This window comes from Pristiophorus japonicus, chromosome 30 (genome assembly GCF_044704955.1).
Source record: "Pristiophorus japonicus isolate sPriJap1 chromosome 30, sPriJap1.hap1, whole genome shotgun sequence".
Taxonomy (NCBI): domain Eukaryota; kingdom Metazoa; phylum Chordata; class Chondrichthyes; family Pristiophoridae; genus Pristiophorus; species Pristiophorus japonicus.
The window spans coordinates 10,983,078-11,000,040 of NC_092006.1; the positions used below are offsets into that span (position 1 = coordinate 10,983,078).

At 58.6% G+C, this 16,963-nt stretch overlaps 2 protein-coding genes across 2 annotated transcripts in view; one reads left to right on the forward strand and one right to left on the reverse strand.

The window, feature by feature from the left end:
- The window catches only part of ubqln4 (ubiquilin 4), a 70,477-nt gene extending 58,341 nt beyond the window's left edge, over nt 1-12,136 (reverse strand). Inside the window, exon 1 of the mRNA XM_070868682.1 lies at nt 11,947-12,136. Within this exon, the coding sequence (XP_070724783.1) occupies nt 11,947-12,045 (99 nt within the window). The 5' untranslated portion in view covers nt 12,046-12,136. The remainder of the gene's footprint in view (nt 1-11,946) is intronic.
- A 983-nt stretch (nt 12,137-13,119) lies between these two features.
- On the forward strand, nt 13,120-15,742 carry LOC139240260 (transmembrane protein 60-like). The gene has a single exon (XM_070868741.1). The coding sequence runs from the start codon at nt 13,638-13,640 to the stop codon at nt 14,034-14,036; it is 399 nt and encodes a 132-aa protein (XP_070724842.1). The 5' UTR covers nt 13,120-13,637; the 3' UTR covers nt 14,037-15,742.
- The last annotated feature ends 1,221 nt before the right edge of the window (nt 15,743-16,963 follow it).

The window sequence follows — 16,963 nt, forward strand, 5'->3', positions numbered from 1 at the left end:
GAGGGGAGAGTGGACGGGGGGGGAGAGGGGAGAGTGCACGGGGGGGGGGGGGAGAGGGGAGAGTGGACGGGGGGGGGGAAGAGGGGAGAGTGGACGGGGGGGTGGAGAGGGGAGAGTGGACGGGGGGGGGGGGGAAGAGGGGAGAGTGGACGGGGGGGGAGAGGGGAGAGTGGACGGGGGGGGAGAGGGGAGAGTGGACGGGGGGGGGGGGAGAGGGGAGAGTGGACGGGGGGGGGGGAGGGGAGAGTGGACGGGGGGGGGGGGGGAGAGGGGAGAGTGGACGGGGGGGGGGGGGGGGAGGGGAGAGTGGACGGGGGGGGGGAGAGGGGAGAGTGGACGGGGGGGGGGGAAGAGGGGAGAGTGGACGGGGGGGGGGGGGGTAGAGGGGAGAGTGGACGGGGGGGGGGGTAGAGGGGAGAGTGGACGGGGGGGGGGGTAGAGGGGAGAGTGGACGGGGGGGGGTAGAGGGGAGAGTGGACGGGGGGGGGAGAGGGGAGAGTGGACGGGGGGGGGAGAGGGGAGAGTGGACGGGGGGGGGGGAAGAGGGGAGAGTGGACGGGGGGGGGGGGAGAGGGGAGAGTGGACGGGGGGGGGGGGAGAGGGGAGAGTGGACGGGGGGGGGGAGAGGGGAGAGTGGACGGGGGGCGGGGGAAGAGGGGAGAGTGGACGGGGGGGGGGGGGTAGAGGGGAGAGTGGACGGGGGGGGGGGGGTAGAGGGGAGAGTGGACGGGGGGGGGGGGTAGAGGGGAGAGTGGACGGGGGGGGGGGGGGGAGAGGGGAGAGTGGACGGGGGGGGGAGAGGGGAGAGTGGACGGGGGGGGGGGGAAGAGGGGAGAGTGGACGGGGGGGGGGGGGTAGAGGGGAGAGTGGACGGGGGGGGGGGGTAGAGGGGAGAGTGGACGGGGGGGGGGGGTAGAGGGGAGAGTGGACGGGGGGGGGGGTAGAGGGGAGAGTGGACGGGGGGGGGAAGAGGGGAGAGTGGACGGGGGGGGGGGGAAGAGGGGAGAGTGGACGGGGGGGGGGGGAGAGGGGAGAGTGGACGGGGGGGGGGAGAGGGGAGAGTGGACGGGGGGGGGGGGGAAGAGGGGAGAGTGGACGGGGGGGGGGGGGTAGAGGGGAGAGTGGACGGGGGGGGGGGGGTAGAGGGGAGAGTGGACGGGGGGGGGGGGGGTAGAGGGGAGAGTGGACGGGGGGGGGGGGGGAGAGGGGAGAGTGGACGGGGGGGGGAGAGGGGAGAGTGGACGGGGGGGGGAGAGGGGAGAGTGGACGGGGGGGGGAGAGGGGAGAGTGGACGGGGGGGGAGAGGGGAGAGTGGACGGGGGGGGAGAGGGGAGAGTGGACGGGGGGGGAGAGGGGAGAGTGGACGGGGGGGGAGAGGGGAGAGTGGACGGGGGGGGGAGAGGGGAGAGTGGACGGGGGGGGAGAGGGGAGAGTGGACGGGGGGGGAGAGGGGAGAGTGGACGGGGGGGGAGAGGGGAGAGTGGACGGGGGGGGAGAGGGGAGAGTGGACGGGGGGGGGAGAGGGGAGAGTGGACGGGGGGGGGGAAGAGTGGACGGGGGGGGGGGGGGAAAGAGTGGACGGGGGGGGGGGGAAGAGTGGACGGGGGGGGGGGGGGAGAGTGGACGGGGGGGGGGGGGAAGAGTGTGGACGGGGGGGGGGGGGGAAGAGTGTGGACGGGGGGGGGGTCGGAAGGGGGGGGGGGGGGGAGAGGGAGGGGGGGGGGGAGAGGGGAGAGTGGACGGGGGGGAGAGGGGAGAGTGGACGGGGGGGGGGGGGGAGAGGAGGGGACGGGGGGAGAGAAGGGGACGGGGGGGGGGGGGAGAGGAGGGGACGGGGGGGGGGGGGGAGAGGAGGGGACGGGGGGGGGGAGAGAGGAGGGGACGGGGGGGGGGGGGGGGAAGAGGAGGGGACGGGGGGGGGGAGAGGAGGGGACGGGGGGACGGGGGGGGGAAGAGAGGAGGGGACCGGGGGGGGGGGGGGGGGGGAGAGAGGAGGGGACGGGGGGGGGGGGGGGAGGAGGGGGGGGAGAGGAGGGGATGGGGGGGGGAGAGGAGGGGATGGGGGGGGGAGAGGAGGGGACGGGGGGGGGAGAGGAGGGGACGGGGGGGGGGGGGAGAGGAGGGGACGGGGGGGGGGGTAGAGGAGGGGACGGGGGGGGGGGAGAGGAGGGGACGGGGGGGGGGGAAGAGGAGGGGACGGGGGGGGGGAAGAGGAGGGGACGGGGGGGGGGGGAAGAGGAGGGGACGGGGGGGGGGGAAGAGGAGGGGACGGGGGGGGGGGGGAAGAGGAGGGGACGGGGGTGGGGGGGGAGAGGGGGGGGGGGGGAAAGAGGAGGGGACGGGGGGGGAGAGGAGGGGGGGGGGAAGAGGAGGGGACGGGGGGGGGAGAGGAGGGAACGGGGAGAGGACGGGGGGGGGGGGAGAGGGAACGGGGAGAGGGGAAGGGGAGTGAGAACGGGGAGAGGGGGAAGGGGAGTGAGAACGGGGAGAGGGGGAAGGGGAGTGAGAACGGGGAGAGGGGGAAGGGGAGTGAGAACGGGGAGAGGGGGAAGGGGAGTGAGAACGGGGAGAGGGGGAAGGGGAGTGAGAACGGGGAGAGGGGGAAGGGGAGTGAGAACGGGGAGAGGGGGAAGGGGAGTGAGAACGGGGAGAGGGGGAAGGGGAGTGAGAACGGGGAGAGGGGGAAGGGGAGTGAGAACGGGGAGAGGGGGAAGGGGAGTGAGAACGGGGAGAGGGGGAAGGGGAGTGAGAACGGGGAGAGGGGGAAGGGGAGTGAGAACGGGGAGAGGGGGAAGGGGAGTGAGAACGGGGAGAGGGGGAAGGGGAGTGAGAACGGGGAGAGGGGGAAGGGGAGTGAGAACGGGGAGAGGGGGAAGGGGAGTGAGAACGGGGAGAGGGGGAAGGGGAGTGAGAACGGGGAGAGGGGGAAGGGGAGTGAGAACGGGGAGAGGGGGAAGGGGAGTGAGAACGGGAGAGGGGGAAGGGGAGTGAGAACGGGGAGAGGGGGAAGGGGAGTGAGAACGGGGAGAGGGGGAAGGGGAGTGAGAACGGGGAGAGGGGGAAGGGGAGTGAGAACGGGGAGAGGGGGAAGGGGAGTGAGAACGGGGAGAGGGGGAAGGGGAGTGAGAACGGGGAGAGGGGAAGGGGAGTGAGAACGGGGAGAGGGGGAAGGGGAGTGAGAACGGGGAGAGGGGGAAGGGGAGTGAGAACGGGGAGAGGGGGAAGGGGAGTGAGAACGGGGAGAGGGGGAAGGGGAGTGAGAACGGGGAGAGGGGGAAGGGGAGTGAGAACGGGGAGAGGGGGAAGGGGAGTGAGAACGGGGAGAGGGGGAAGGGGAGTGAGAACGGGGAGAGGGGGAAGGGGAGTGAGAACGGGGAGAGGGGGAAGGGGAGTGAGAACGGGGAGAGGGGGAAGGGGAGTGAGAACGGGGAGAGGGGGAAGGGGAGTGAGAACGGGGAGAGGGGGAAGGGGAGTGAGAACGGGGAGAGGGGGAAGGGGAGTGAGAACGGGGAGAGGGGGAAGGGGAGTGAGAACGGGGAGAGGGGGAAGGGGAGTGAGAACGGGGAGAGGGGAAGGGGAGTGAGAACGGGGAGAGGGGGAAGGGGAGTGAGAACGGGGGGGAGAGGGGGAAGGGGAGAGAACACGGGGGGGAGAGGGGGAAGGGGAGAGAACACGGGGGGGAGAGGGGGAAGGGGAGAGAGAACGGGGGGGAGAGGGGGAAGGGGAGAGAGAACGGGGGGGAGCGGGGGAAGGGGAGAGAGAACGGGGGGGGGGGGGAGGGGGGAAGGGGAGAGAGAACGGGGGGGAGAGGGGGAAGGGGAGTGAGAACGGGAAGGGGAGAGAGGAACGGGGGGGGGGGGGGGGGAAGGAAGGGGAGAGAGAACGGGGGAGAGGGGGAAGGGGAGAGAGAACGGGGGGGGGGGGAGAGGGGGAAGGGAGAGAGAACGGGGGGGAGAGAAGGGGAAGGGGAGAGAGAACGGGGGGGGAGAGGGGGAAGGAGAGAGAGAACGGGGGGGGAGAGGGGGAAGGGGAGAAAGAACAGGGGAGGGAGGGGGAAGGGGAGAGAGAACGGGGGGGGAGAGGGGGAAGGGGAGAGAGAACGGGGGGAGAGGGTGAAGGGGAGAGGGGGAAGGGGAGAGAGAACAGGGAGGGAGGGGGAAGGGGAGAGAGAACGGGGAGGGAGGGGGAAGGGGAGAGAGAACAGGGGGAGAGGGGGAAGGGGAGAGAGAACGGGGGGGAAGAGGGGGAAGGGTAGAGAGAACGGGGGAGAGGGGGAAGGCTCCGAAGTGGGTCAACCAGTGGCTCACTGACTCAAAGAATATCATAGAAACGTTCAGCACAGGAGGCCAATCGCCCCGTCGCTGGCTCTTTGAAAGAGTTCTGCTTCGTCACACAGCCCTTGCTTTTTGTCTGCAACCTGCAAGTTCCTCATGCTCCAGGATCTGTCCAAATCCCTTTTTTCATTATTGATGGAACCAGCTTCAACCACCTTTTTGAGGATGTGTTCCATATGCTCACAACTCACAAAAAAAGTCAAACAATCCTCCTCCTCGATCTTTTTCCAGCAGAAGGATTGAGAACCAGAGGACACAGATCTAAAGTGATTGGCAGAAGAATTGTAAAATCTACAACCTCAAGTTATGGGTCCTCTTGCCAGAGAGGGAATCGATTTTAGCTATTTGCTCCATCAAAAACGCAAAATTCTCAAAGCTGTGGAAATCAACAGAGTCCAGGCCAGATAACAATCAGTCCCGGGGATCGGGGGAGGGCAAGGCACATAAAGTCAGACATTTACAGCACCGAAGGAGGCCATTTCAGCCCATCGTGTCTGCGCCAGCCGACAAAGAGCTCCCCAGCCTAATCCCACTTTCCAGCTCTTGGTCCGTAGCCCTGTAGGTTACGGCACTTCAACATTACACACAACATAATGCGAACAGGAGTCGGCCATACGGCCCCTCGAGCCTGCTCCGCCATTCAATAAGATCATGGCTGATCTGATCATGGACTCAGCTCCACTTCCCCGCCCGCTCCCCATAACTCTTTATTCCTTTATCACCCAAAAATCTGTCGATCTCCACCCTAAATATATTCAATGACCCAGCCTCCACAGCTCTCTGGGGCAGAGAATTCCACAGATTTACAACCCTCAGAAGAAATTCCTCCTCATCTCAGTTTTAAATGGGCGACCCCTTATTCTAAGATCATGCCCTCTCGTTTTAGTTTCCCCTATGAGTGGAAACATCCTCTCTGCATCCACCTTGTCGAGTCCCCTCAATATCTTATATGTTTCGATAAGATCACATCCCATTCTTCTAAACGCCTAAACACAAGAGATTGGTGTGCAAAATTAAAGCACATGGTATTGGGGGTAATGTACTGACGTGGATAGAGAACTGGTTGGCAGACAGGAAGCAGAGAGTCGGGATTAACGGGTCCTTTTCAGAATGGCAGGCAGTGACTAGTGGGGTGCCGCAGGACTCAGTGCTGGGACTCCAGCTCTTTACAATATATATTAATGATTTAGATGAAGGAATTGAGTGTAATATCGCCAAGTTTGCATTTGACACTAAACTGGGTGGCGATGAGAGCTGTGAGGAGGACGCTAAGAGGCTGCAGGATGATTTGGACAGGTTAGGTCAGTGGGCAAATACATGGCAGATGCAGTATAATGTGGATAAATGTGAGGTTATCCACTTTGGGGGCAAAAACACGAGGGCAGAATATTATCTGAATGGCGGCAGATTAGGAAAAGGGGAGGTGCCGTGAGACCTGGGTGTCATGGTACATCAGTCATTGAAAGTTGGCATGCAGGTACAGCAGGCGGTGAAGAAAGCAAATGGTATGTTGGCCTTCATAGCGAGAGGATTTGAGTATAGGAGCAGGGAAATCTTACTGCAGTTGTACAGGGCCTTGGTGAGGCCTCACCTGGAATATTGTGTTCAGTTTTGGTCTCCGAATCTGAGGAAAGACATTCTTGCTATTGAGGGAGTGCAGCGAAGATTCACCAGACTGATTCCCGGGATGGCAGGACTGACATATGAGGAGAGACTGGATCGACTGGGCCTGTAATTCACTGGAGTTTAGAAGGATGAGAGGGGATCTCATAGAAACATATAAAATTCTGACAGGACTGGACAGCTTAGATGCAGGAAGAAAGTTCCCGATGTTGGGGAAGTCCAGAACCAGGGGACATAGTCTTAGGATAAGGGATAAGCCATTTAGGACCGAGATGAGGAGGAACTTCTCTGACCTTTGGCATCGACATGCTGCAACACACACCCGGCACCATAGGACGACGCATCGCTCGTTAACGCTATATGACCCATGTATGAAACTTGTGCTAACAGATTGTTGGAACATAACAAATTGCGTGCACTATTAAAAGCCCTTTCCTGGCTGTCCCCCCAGACCCATTCGCGACTTTTGCGTAGGAGCACGTGTAGCGGGTCTAGCAGCGTGCTCAATTTGGGAAGAAAGTTAACAAAGTAGTTCAGGAGCCCCAGGAATGAATGCAGCTCTGTCGTGTTACGGGGTCTGGGTGCTCTCTGGATCGCTTCTGTCTTGGACGCAGTAGGGCTGATCCCGTCTGCTGCTACTCTCATCCCCAGGAATTCTACCTCGAGCTCGGAAGACGCACGTCGCCTTTTTCAGTCGCAGCCCTACCCGGTCCAGTCTGCGTAGCACCTCCTCCAGGTTGTGGAGGTGTTCTTCAGTATAGTAACCCGTAATGAGGATGTCGTCCTGAAAAACCACTGTCCCTGGAATCGACTTGAGGCGGCTTTCCATATTTCGTTGGAAGATCGTGGCGGCCGAGCGAATCCCAAACGGACATCTGCTGTACTCAAACAACCCCTTGTGTGTCGTGATGGTGGTCAGCTTCTTCGACTCACTCGCCAGCTCCTGGGTCATGTAAGCTGAGGTCAGGTCCAATTTTGAAAAAAGTTTGCCACCGGATAGCGTCGCAAAGAGGTCCTCCGCTCTCGGTAGCGGGTACTGGTCTTGGAGTGGCACTCGATTGATGGTGGCCTTGTAATCGCCACATATCCTGACCAACCCATCCGCCTTGAGCACCGGCACAATCGGGCTCGCCCAGTCACTGAATTCAACTGGCGAGATGATGCCTTCCCTCAGCAGGCGGTCCAATTCGCCTATCTTTTCCGCAAAACGTACGGCAGCGCTCTGGCCTTGTGGTGTACTGGTCTGGCGTGCGGGTTTGTGAATCACTACCTTGGCCCCCATGAAAGTGCCAATGCCGGGTTGAAATAATGAGTCAAATTTGTCCAGGCTCTGTGAGCATGATACTCGCTCCACAGAGAAAATTGCATTGACATCGCCCCATTTCCAGTTCATGACAGCAAGCCAACTCCTCCCCAGTAGTGCGGGATCGTCCCCCGGGACAACCCAGAGTGGCAGGCAACCTGTTCTCCGAATCTTTGTGGGTCACGACTACCGTGGCACTGCCTAGCACCGGAATGATCTCCTTTGTGTATGTCCGTAGCTGTGCGTCAATCGGCGATAATTTTGGCCTCCTGGCCTTGGACGCCCACAACTTTTCGAACTGTTTGATACCCATCAGGGACTGGCTGGCCCCCGTGTCTAGCTCCATTGATACTGGGATGCCATTGAGGAGCACTTTCATCATTATCGGTGGCGTCCTGGTGTATGAACTGTATACATGCTCCACATGAACTCGCTGAACTTCAGCTTCCAGCGATTTCCCCCAGCGTTCATTTCTGCAATTTCTGCAGGTATTTTGCTCACCTCTGCAAACTCCGGCTGAGTGTATGCCTCCACGCCTCCAGCATGAGCTGCTGTTTGAAACAAAAGGTCCCTTGCCAGTCGATCGTCCCTGACTGCCCCGTTATTGCCCTTGAGTGCGCCATTAACAGGTGTTGATGGCCCCATTGTCCCTTGCAATGGCGTGAATCGCCGTTCAGCTTGCCATTGTCTCTGTCGAACTCCCCCTCTGGGTTCGACTACATGTTGGGGCATGCCCGACTGCCCTTGTCTGCCTGGAGAACTGTGTGCTGCTTTAACAATGTTGAATCTCTGTCCCAACCATTCCTTAACACAGTACCTCTCGTCTGTTCTGCTAGTGGCCATGCTCGTGTGGTTTAAATCCCATCCTCGTCGCCATTGATAGGTCCTTACTATACAGTATAAATGCACACGAGGCCCATGCTTGAGGTCAGTCTGTGACCTGTCCTTTATTCCATAGCATAAGTGAAGGAAGTGGGTGGAGCTTCCCATTTTATACCTGAAGGTCTAGGTTAGGAGTGTCTCCCACAAATTCACCACCACAGTGTTCTCTCAGTGTACAATTTAGGTCAGATTATACATGGGTTACAATGCTGGTTAAATACATGACAATTAACCTATGGAATTCCCTGCCACAGAGTGTTGTTAATGCCAGTTCATTGGATATATTCAAGAGAGAGTTAGATATGGCCCTTGCGGCTAAAGGGATCAAGGGGTATGGAGAGAAAGCAGGAACGGGGTACTGAGGGAATGATCAGGCATGATCTTATTGAATGGTGGTGCAGGCTCGAAGGCCTACTCCTGCACCTATTTTCTGTGTTTCTAGAGGCCCAACCTACCCAACCTTTCTTCATAAGTCAACCCCTCATCTCCGGAATCAACCGAGTGAACCTTCTCTGAACAGCCTCCAAAAAAGTATATCCTTCCTTAAAAATGGAAACCAAAACTGTTCGCAGTACTCCAGGTGTGGCCTCACCAATACCCTGTATAACTGTAGCAGGACTTCCCTGCTTTTATACCCCATCCCCCTTTGCAATAAAGGCCAAGATTCCATTTGCCTTCCTGATCACTTGCTGTACCTGCATACTATCCTTTTGTGTTTCATGCACAAGGACCCCCAGGTCCCTCTGTACTGCAGCACTTTGCAGTTTTTCTCCATTTAAATTATAATTTGCTTTTCTATTTTTTCTGCCAAAGTGGATAACCTCACATTTTCCCACATTATATTCCATCTGCCAAATATTTGCCCACTCACTTAACCTGTCTATATCCCTTTGCAGATTTTGTGTCCTCCTCACAATTTGCTTTTCCTCCCATCTTTGTATCATCAGCAAACTTGGCTCCATTACACACGGTCCCTTCATCCAAGTCATTAATATACATTGTAAATAGTTGAGGATGCAGCACTGATCCCTGCGGCACGCCACTAGTCACTGTTTGCCAACCGGAAAATGACCTGACTCTCTGTTTTCTGTGAGTTAACTAATCCTCTATCCATGCTAATATATTAACCCCAACTCAGTGAGCTTTTATCTTGTGCAGTAACCTTTTATATGGCACCTTGTCAAATGCCTTCTGGAAGTCCAAATACACCACATCCACTGGTTCTCCCTTATCCACCCTGTTCGTTACATCCTCAAAGAACTCCAGCAAATTTGTCAAACATGATTTCCGTTTCATAAAAGCATGCTGACTCTGCTTGATTGAATTAGGCTTTTCCAACTGCCCCGATACTGCTTTCTTAATAATGGAATCCAGCATTTTCCCAACCACAGATGTACAGTTAACTGGTCTATAGTTTTTGTCAGACTCTATTTTTAAATGCACACCCAAGCACTTTTTAAATGTGGTGAGGGTTTCTGCCTCTACCACCCTTTCAGGCAGTGAGTTCCACCCCAGACCCCCACCACCACATTACCCCTCAAATCCCCTCTAAACCTATCAATTACTTTAAATCTATTCCCCTTGGTTATTGTCCTCTCTGCTCAGGGAAATAGGTCCTTCCTATCTAGGCCCCTCATAATTTTATACACCTCAATTAAATCTCCTCAGCTCCAAAGAAAACAATGCCAGCCTATCCAATCTTTCCTCAGAGCCAAAATTCTCCAGTCCCAGCAACGTCCTCGTGAATCTCATCTGTACCCTCTCTAGTACAATCAGAAGAGGCTGAAGGTTGTGGTTTCGAACCTTACTCTGGAGACTTGAGCCCCCAAAATCCAGGCCAACACTCCCAGTGCCAGCACTGAGGGAGCGCCGCACTGTCAGAGGGGCGGCACTGAGGGAGTGCCCCACTTTCGGAGGGGCAGGACTGAGGGAGCACCGCACTGTCGGAGGGGCAGGACTGAGGGTTCGTCTCACTGTCGGAGGGGCAGTACTGAGGGAGCGCTGCACTATCGATGGGGCGGCACTGAGGGAGCGCCCACTGTCGATGGGGCAGTACTGAGGGAGTGCCGCAATGTCGGAGGGGCGACACTGAGGGATCGCCGTAATGTCGGATGTGCCGTTTTTCAGATGAGGCGTTAATCCGAGGCCCAGTCTGCCCCCTCAGGTGGATGTAAAAGATCCCGGGGCCACTATTGGAAGAAGAGCAGGGGGAGTTCTCCCTGGGGCCAATATTTATCCCTCAATCAACAGCGCCAAAACAGATGATCTGGGTCAGTATCACATTGCTGTGTGTGGGAGCTTGCTGTGCGCAGATAGGCGATTCCCATATTGCAACAGTGACTGCACTTCAAAAAGTACTTCCTTGGCTGAAAAGCGCTTTGGAACGTCCTGAGGTCATGAAAGGCGCCACAGAAATGCAAGTCTCTCTTTTTCAGATCCTGACAATTCCCCGAGTGAAAAAAATTCTCAGCTCCCCTCTAGATCTTTCTCCAATGATTTTTCACTCGATGACCTCTGGTTACTGAGCCACTTGCTGGACAAGGAATCATTTTATCCCTATTTACTCTATCAAAACCTCAAAAGACTCAAAGCTGAGTCAATCAGAGTCCAGCCGGGTAACAATGAGCACTGTCCCAGGGATGGGGGAACAGATTCACCCCATAATATGTAATATGTGATGTAAAATATACCTACTAAACTAATCTCTCTTTTTAAATCTTTGATGTTAATATTTATATTACTGAAGCTATTTCACATCTTATGCATTTGATGTTAATATCTATATTGTTGATGCTATTTCTCTGATATATTTGATGTTAATATTTATATTATTGAAGCTATTTGCTACCTCATATTTGGTGTTAGTATATTATTAGAACTATTGTACTTGATATATTTGACATTAATATCTATAGTATTGAAGTTATTACACCGGATATATTTGGTGTTAATACCTAGATTACTGATGCATTTTCCTTAGGATACATTTGGTAGCATGTATAATAAGTTATTCGACCCAATATGCTTGGCAATATCTATTACTGAAGCTATTTCCCTGGATAGTATTGAAGTTATTTCCCACCTTATATATTTGATGTTAGTGTGTATATTATTGAAGTTATTCCACCCAACATACTTGATATCTATATTATTGAAGTTATTTTGCTAATACCTGGATTATTGAAGCTATTACCCCGGATATATTTGACATTAGTGTGTATATTATTGACGTTATTCCACCCAACATATTTGATATCTATATTATTAAAGCTTTAACCCCAGATATATTTGATGTTAGTGTGTATATTATTGAAATTATTACACCCAACATATTGGATATCTATATTATTGAAGTTATTTTCCAATATATGCTAATACCTGGATTATTGAAGCTATCACCCCGAATATATTTGATGTTAGTGTGTATATTATTGAAGTTATTCCACCCAACATTTAATATCTATACTATTAGAGCTTTAACCCCGGATATATTTGATGTTAGTGTGCATGTTATTGGTCATTTTGCTAATATCTGGATTATTGACGCTATTTCCCAGCACATAGACTGGGTGGAAGTGTGTAGCCTGCCAATATACCGGACAGTCTGGGTATTACTGAAGTTATTGGCCCGGGTAGATTTGCCAACATGTGTGTGTGGGTGGGTGTTGGAGCTCCCTCTCCTCCCACACCCACAGGCCCGGAGCCGGGGGGTGGAGTAGGGGGGGGGTGACTAGGCCTCAGGCTTCTCCTACCCCCCCTCGGGCTCACAGTTGCCCGCTCACCACTCCCCGGCCCCGGCCTCACCTCCCGCACCGACGCCTCCTCCTCCACCGCGAACTCCTCGCGGTCCTTGGGCGTCTTCACCGTCACTTTGATCCGCCGCTTTCCAGAACCTTCCGCCATCGTCCGCCCCCGACCGACCGCCCGCCCCGACTCGACTCGCGCTCACGGCTCGCTCACTGACTGACTCTCGCTCCCGCACTGGCCGCCGGGAGCCGCCGCCGCCCGGGCCCCTCCCCCCCCGGGCACTGGCCCCTCCTCTCCCCTACACACACACACACACACAGAGCCCCAGGAGCCGTGCGCGCGCAGCCTCCTTTAGCCCCGCCCCTCCCCCCCACAAATTGCGCTCCATCTGGGCCCTGCGCGCGCAGCCTCTCCTAGCCCCGCCCCTCTCACACACACACACACAGAGCCCCCAGGTCCTGCGCACGCACCCTCCCCTGCTCACACGCACACACTCAGCGCCGACCTGGGCCCTGCGCGCGCACTCACACACACACACACACTGAGCCCCCGGGTCCCGCCCCTCCACACACACACACACACACACACACACACACACACAAAGCCTTCGAGCCCTGCGCGCGCACCCTCCATCTGGCCCCGCCCCTCTCCACACACTGAGCCCCCGGGGCCCGCCCCTCCACACACACACACACAGCCTTCGGGCCCTGCGCGCGCACCCTCCATCTGGCCCCGCCCCTCTCCACACACTGAGCCCCCGGGGCCCGCCCCTCCACACACACACACAAAGCCTTCGGGCCCTGCGCGCGCACCCTCCATCTGGCCCCGCCCCTCTCCACACACTGAGCCCCCGGGGCCCGCCCCAACACACACACAAAGTCTTCGAGCCCTGCGCGCGCACCCTCCATCTGGCCCCGCCCCTCTCCACACACTGAGCCCCCGGGGCCCGCCCCTCCACACACACACACAAAGCCTTCGGGCCCTGCGCGCGCACCCTCCATCTGGCCCCGCCCCTGTACGCACAGCCTCCTGGCCCCCGCCCCTCCACGCGGCGCCCCCTGGCTGCGCCCCCGAACCCACGCTCTCTCTCTCACACACACACACACAGCGCGCCCCGGGCCCTGAGCGCGCACCCTGCCGGCGTTTTCCACAGTGGATGGGTGTGGGTGTGTGGGTGTGGGGGAGCGACTTCCGGGTCGGGGCGGGGCACCCCCCCCGCCCTCAGCTGGTTGCTAGGGGGCGGGGGGTCAGGGGTCAGGTTGCGGCCTAGTGTCTCTGTGTGCGGTGCATCTTCGGCCTCCAGTGGAGTTAGCTGCCCCTCAACACCCTCCCTCGTGGTGTGAACGCCGGCCCGGAGGAGGAGGAGGAGGAGGAGGAGGAGGAGGGGGGCAGTGTGGTGGTGGTGGTGGTTTGAGGGAAGCGGCCTGCGCTGAGGGGGGGAGGTTTTGTTTTGCAGCCAATACACCTTTCCTGGCCTGCAGCCTGCTGCCAAAGTTAGCGACACAACACAACACAACACTCCCGGGGCGGGGCGGCGCGGCGCCCTCCGGAGCTAGCGCGGACAGAAGGCCGGGGTCCGACCGAGGGCGTCCGCCGGTGTGCCCGTACCCGGGCCCGGGCCGAGCGGGGAACACTCGAGTCGACTGTACGTCGCGGGAAGGGACAATGGGACAGAAGTGCGGCCTCCCGTGAAAGCCCGAGAGCCGGCGCGGAGGAGCACGGAGGCCCGCCGCCCGCCCGCCCCTTCGATGAAAATGTCCCTGGCGCAGCGGGTCCTGTTGACGTGGCTCTTCACCCTGCTCTTCCTCATCGTCCTGGTGCTGAAGCTGGACGAGACGCTGCTCTGGAACTGGTTCCTCGTCTTCATCCCGCTCTGGATCTTCGACGCGGTGCTGCTGGTCCTGCTCACCGTCAAGCTGGTCGGCCGCTGCAAGGCGGGCCACGAGCGCCACGTCCGCCGCAAGGTGTGCTACCTGTGCGCCGTGCTGCTCAAGCTGGCCTTCCTGCTGGCGCTCTGCGCCCGCCTCGAGCACTACGCCGCCGCCGCCGCCGCCAAGCTCTCGTGCATCCTCGCGCCGCTCTGGCTGCTGCTGCTGGGCGCCATCGGGGACCTGGGCTACAGCACGTTCTCCGCGCGGACCGAGTGATGGGGCTGACCCCGGGAGGAGGGCTGCAACCCCCCCCCCTTAACCCGGGGCTCCCCCCCTAAACCCAAGGCTCTGCCCCCCCCCCCCCCCCCCAAACCCGGGGCTCCCTCCCCTAACCCGGGGGGGGGGCTGCACCTCCCCTTAACCCGGGGCTCTGCCCCCCCTTAACCCAGGGGCTGCACCTCCCCCTAACCCGGGGCTCCCCCCCTAAACCCAAGGCTCTGCCCCCCCCCCCCAACCCGGGGCTCTGCCCCCCCTAACCCGGGGCTCCGCCCCCCCTTAACCCAGGGCTGCACCTCCCCCTAACCCGGGGCTCCGCCCCCCCTTAACCCAGGGCTGCACCTCCCCTTAACCCGGGGCTCTGCCCCCCCTAACCCGGGGCTCCCCCTCCTAAACCCGGGGCTCTGCCCCCCCTAACCCGGGGCTCCCCCCCTAAACCCAAGGCTCTGCCCCCCCCCCCCAAACCCGGGGCTCCCTCCCCTAACCCGGGGCTCCCCCCCTAAACCCAGGGCTCTGCCCTCCCCCCCCCCCCCCTAACCCGGGGCTCCTCCCCTCCTGAACCCAGGGCTGCACCTCCCCCTAACGCGGGGCTCCCCCCCTAAACCCGGGGCTCCTCCCCCCCCTAACCCGGGGCTCCGCCCCCCCCTAACCCGGGGCTCCCCCCCCCCCCAAACCCGGGGCTCCCCGCCCTAAACCCAGGGCTCTGGCCTCCCCCCTAACCCAGGGCTCTGCCCCCCCCCTAAACCCGGGGCTCTGCCCCCCCCTAACCTGGGGCTCCCTCCCCTAACCCGGGGGGGCTGCACCTCCCCTTAACCCGGGGCTTTACCCCCCTTAACCCGGGGGGGGCTGCACCTCCCCTTAACCCGGGGCTCTCCCCCCCCCCCCAACCCGGGGCTCTCCCCCCCCACCCCTTAAACCCGGGGCTCTCTTTCCCCCCCTTAACCCGGGGCTCCCCCCCTTAACCCGGGGCTGCACCTCCCCCCCCCCTAACCCGGGGCTCTCTTTCCCCCCCCCCCCTAACCCGGGCTCCCCCACCCCCCCCCCTTAACCCAGGCCCCCCCCCCCCGGGGGCTGCACCTCCACCGGTAAAACGGCGGATGCCCTTCAACTGCCGGCGCTTGCTTCTCTCTCTCTCTCGCTCACGCCACCTTGGAACACCTGAAGGCTGGCGTCCAGAGACGTACGCTCCCCGAAAGTTATTCATTCCGGCGGAGGGGGGGAGGGAAGGGAAGGGGAAAGGTGCGATTGACCCCCCCCACTCAGGGTTCGGGAAGGGGGGTGTTTGGAAGCAAAATTAGCCGGCATCCCTGCTCCTTGATAGCCTCCCACCCCCAACCACCCCACTCGAAAGCACGCTTGTCCGCGTAGGATGGGATTGAGCTTGGCTGTGATGCCACTGCGGTTGAATAGCCTGCCAAGCGCACCACTGCCCAGCTTTGTGCAGGAAGAGTGGGGACTTGGGTGAGTGACCAGCGGGCACCCAGGATTCACTGCCTCGGGTCAGGCCTTGGCCTAGTGCCCTGTACCCAGGATTCACTGCCTCGGGTCAGGCCTTGGCTAGTGCCCTGTACCCAAGATTCACAGCCTCAGGTCAGGCCTTGCCTAGTGCCCTGTACTCATGTTTCACTGACTCAGGAGGGGCCTTGCCTCGTTCCGTATGAACTTGTCTGCAAAATATATTAAAAAAATCTTTCTTCTGCATGCAATTCCTGTCGACTTTATCATTTTTAAAAATAGGAATTTTATAATTTAAATATAACATCATCATAGACAGACCCTGGAATCAAGTAAGACTTGCTTCCACTCTAAAAGTGAGTTCTCAGGTGGCTGTACAGTTCAATATGGGAATTACCGTCCCTGTCACAGGTGGGACAGAAGTGGTTGAAGGAGAGGGTGGATGGGACTGGTTTGCCGCACGCTCCTTCTGCTGCCTGCGCTTGTTTTCTGCATGCTCTCGGCAACGAGACTCGGTGCCCAAAAGGGAGTTAGATGTGGCCCTTATGGCTAAAGGGATCAAGGGGTATGGAGAGAAAGCAGGAATGGGGTACTGAAGTTGCATGATCAGCCATGATCATATTGAATGGTGGTGCAGGCTCGAAGGGCCGAATGGCCTACTCCTGCTCCTACTTTCTATGTTTCTATGTGCTCGGCGCCCGCCCGGATGCTCTTCTTCCACTTAGGGCGGACTGGCCTTTGGCCAGGGACTCCCAGGTGTCGGTGGGGAATGTTGCATTTTATCAGGGAGGCTTTGAGGGTGGTCCCTGTATCGTTTCCGCTGCCCACCTTTGGCTCACTTGCTGTGTAGGAGTTCCGAGTAGAGCGCTTGCTTTGGGAGTCTTGTGTCGGGCATACTTCGAAGAAAATATAATAATGAGGTCTGCAAAAGGACACAGACAGACTCAGTTAGTGGCCGAAAATCTGGCCGATGGAGTATAATGTTGGAAAGTGTGAGGTCAGGCACTTTGGCAGAAAAAAATCAAAGAGCAAGTTATTATTTAAATGGAGAAAGATTGCAAAGTGCCGCAGTACAGCGGGACCTGGGGGTTACTTGTGCATGAAACACAAAAGGATAGTATGCAGGTACAGCAAGTGATCAGGAAGGCCAATGGAATCTTGGCCTTTAATGCAAAGGGGATGGAGTATAAAAGCAGGGAAGTCTTGCTACAGTTATACAGGGTATTGGTGAGACCTCTCGATATAAAAGCCAGCATTCCATTAGCCGCCTTGATTATTTTCTGTACCTGACATTTTAATAGAAACATAGAAAATAGGTGCAGGAGTAGGCCATTCGGCCCTTCGAGCCTGCACCACCATTCAATAAGATCATGGCTGATCATTCACCTCAGTACCCCTTTCCTGCTTTCTCTCCATACCCCTTGATCCCTTTAGCCGTAAGGGCCACATCTAACTCCCTTTTTGAATATATT

What these genes read in the sequence shown, in the direction of transcription:
- LOC139240260 (XM_070868741.1), top strand. Translation starts at nt 13,638, where the DNA reads ATGAAAATGTCCCTGGCGCAGCGGGTCCTGTTGACGTGGCTCTTCACC.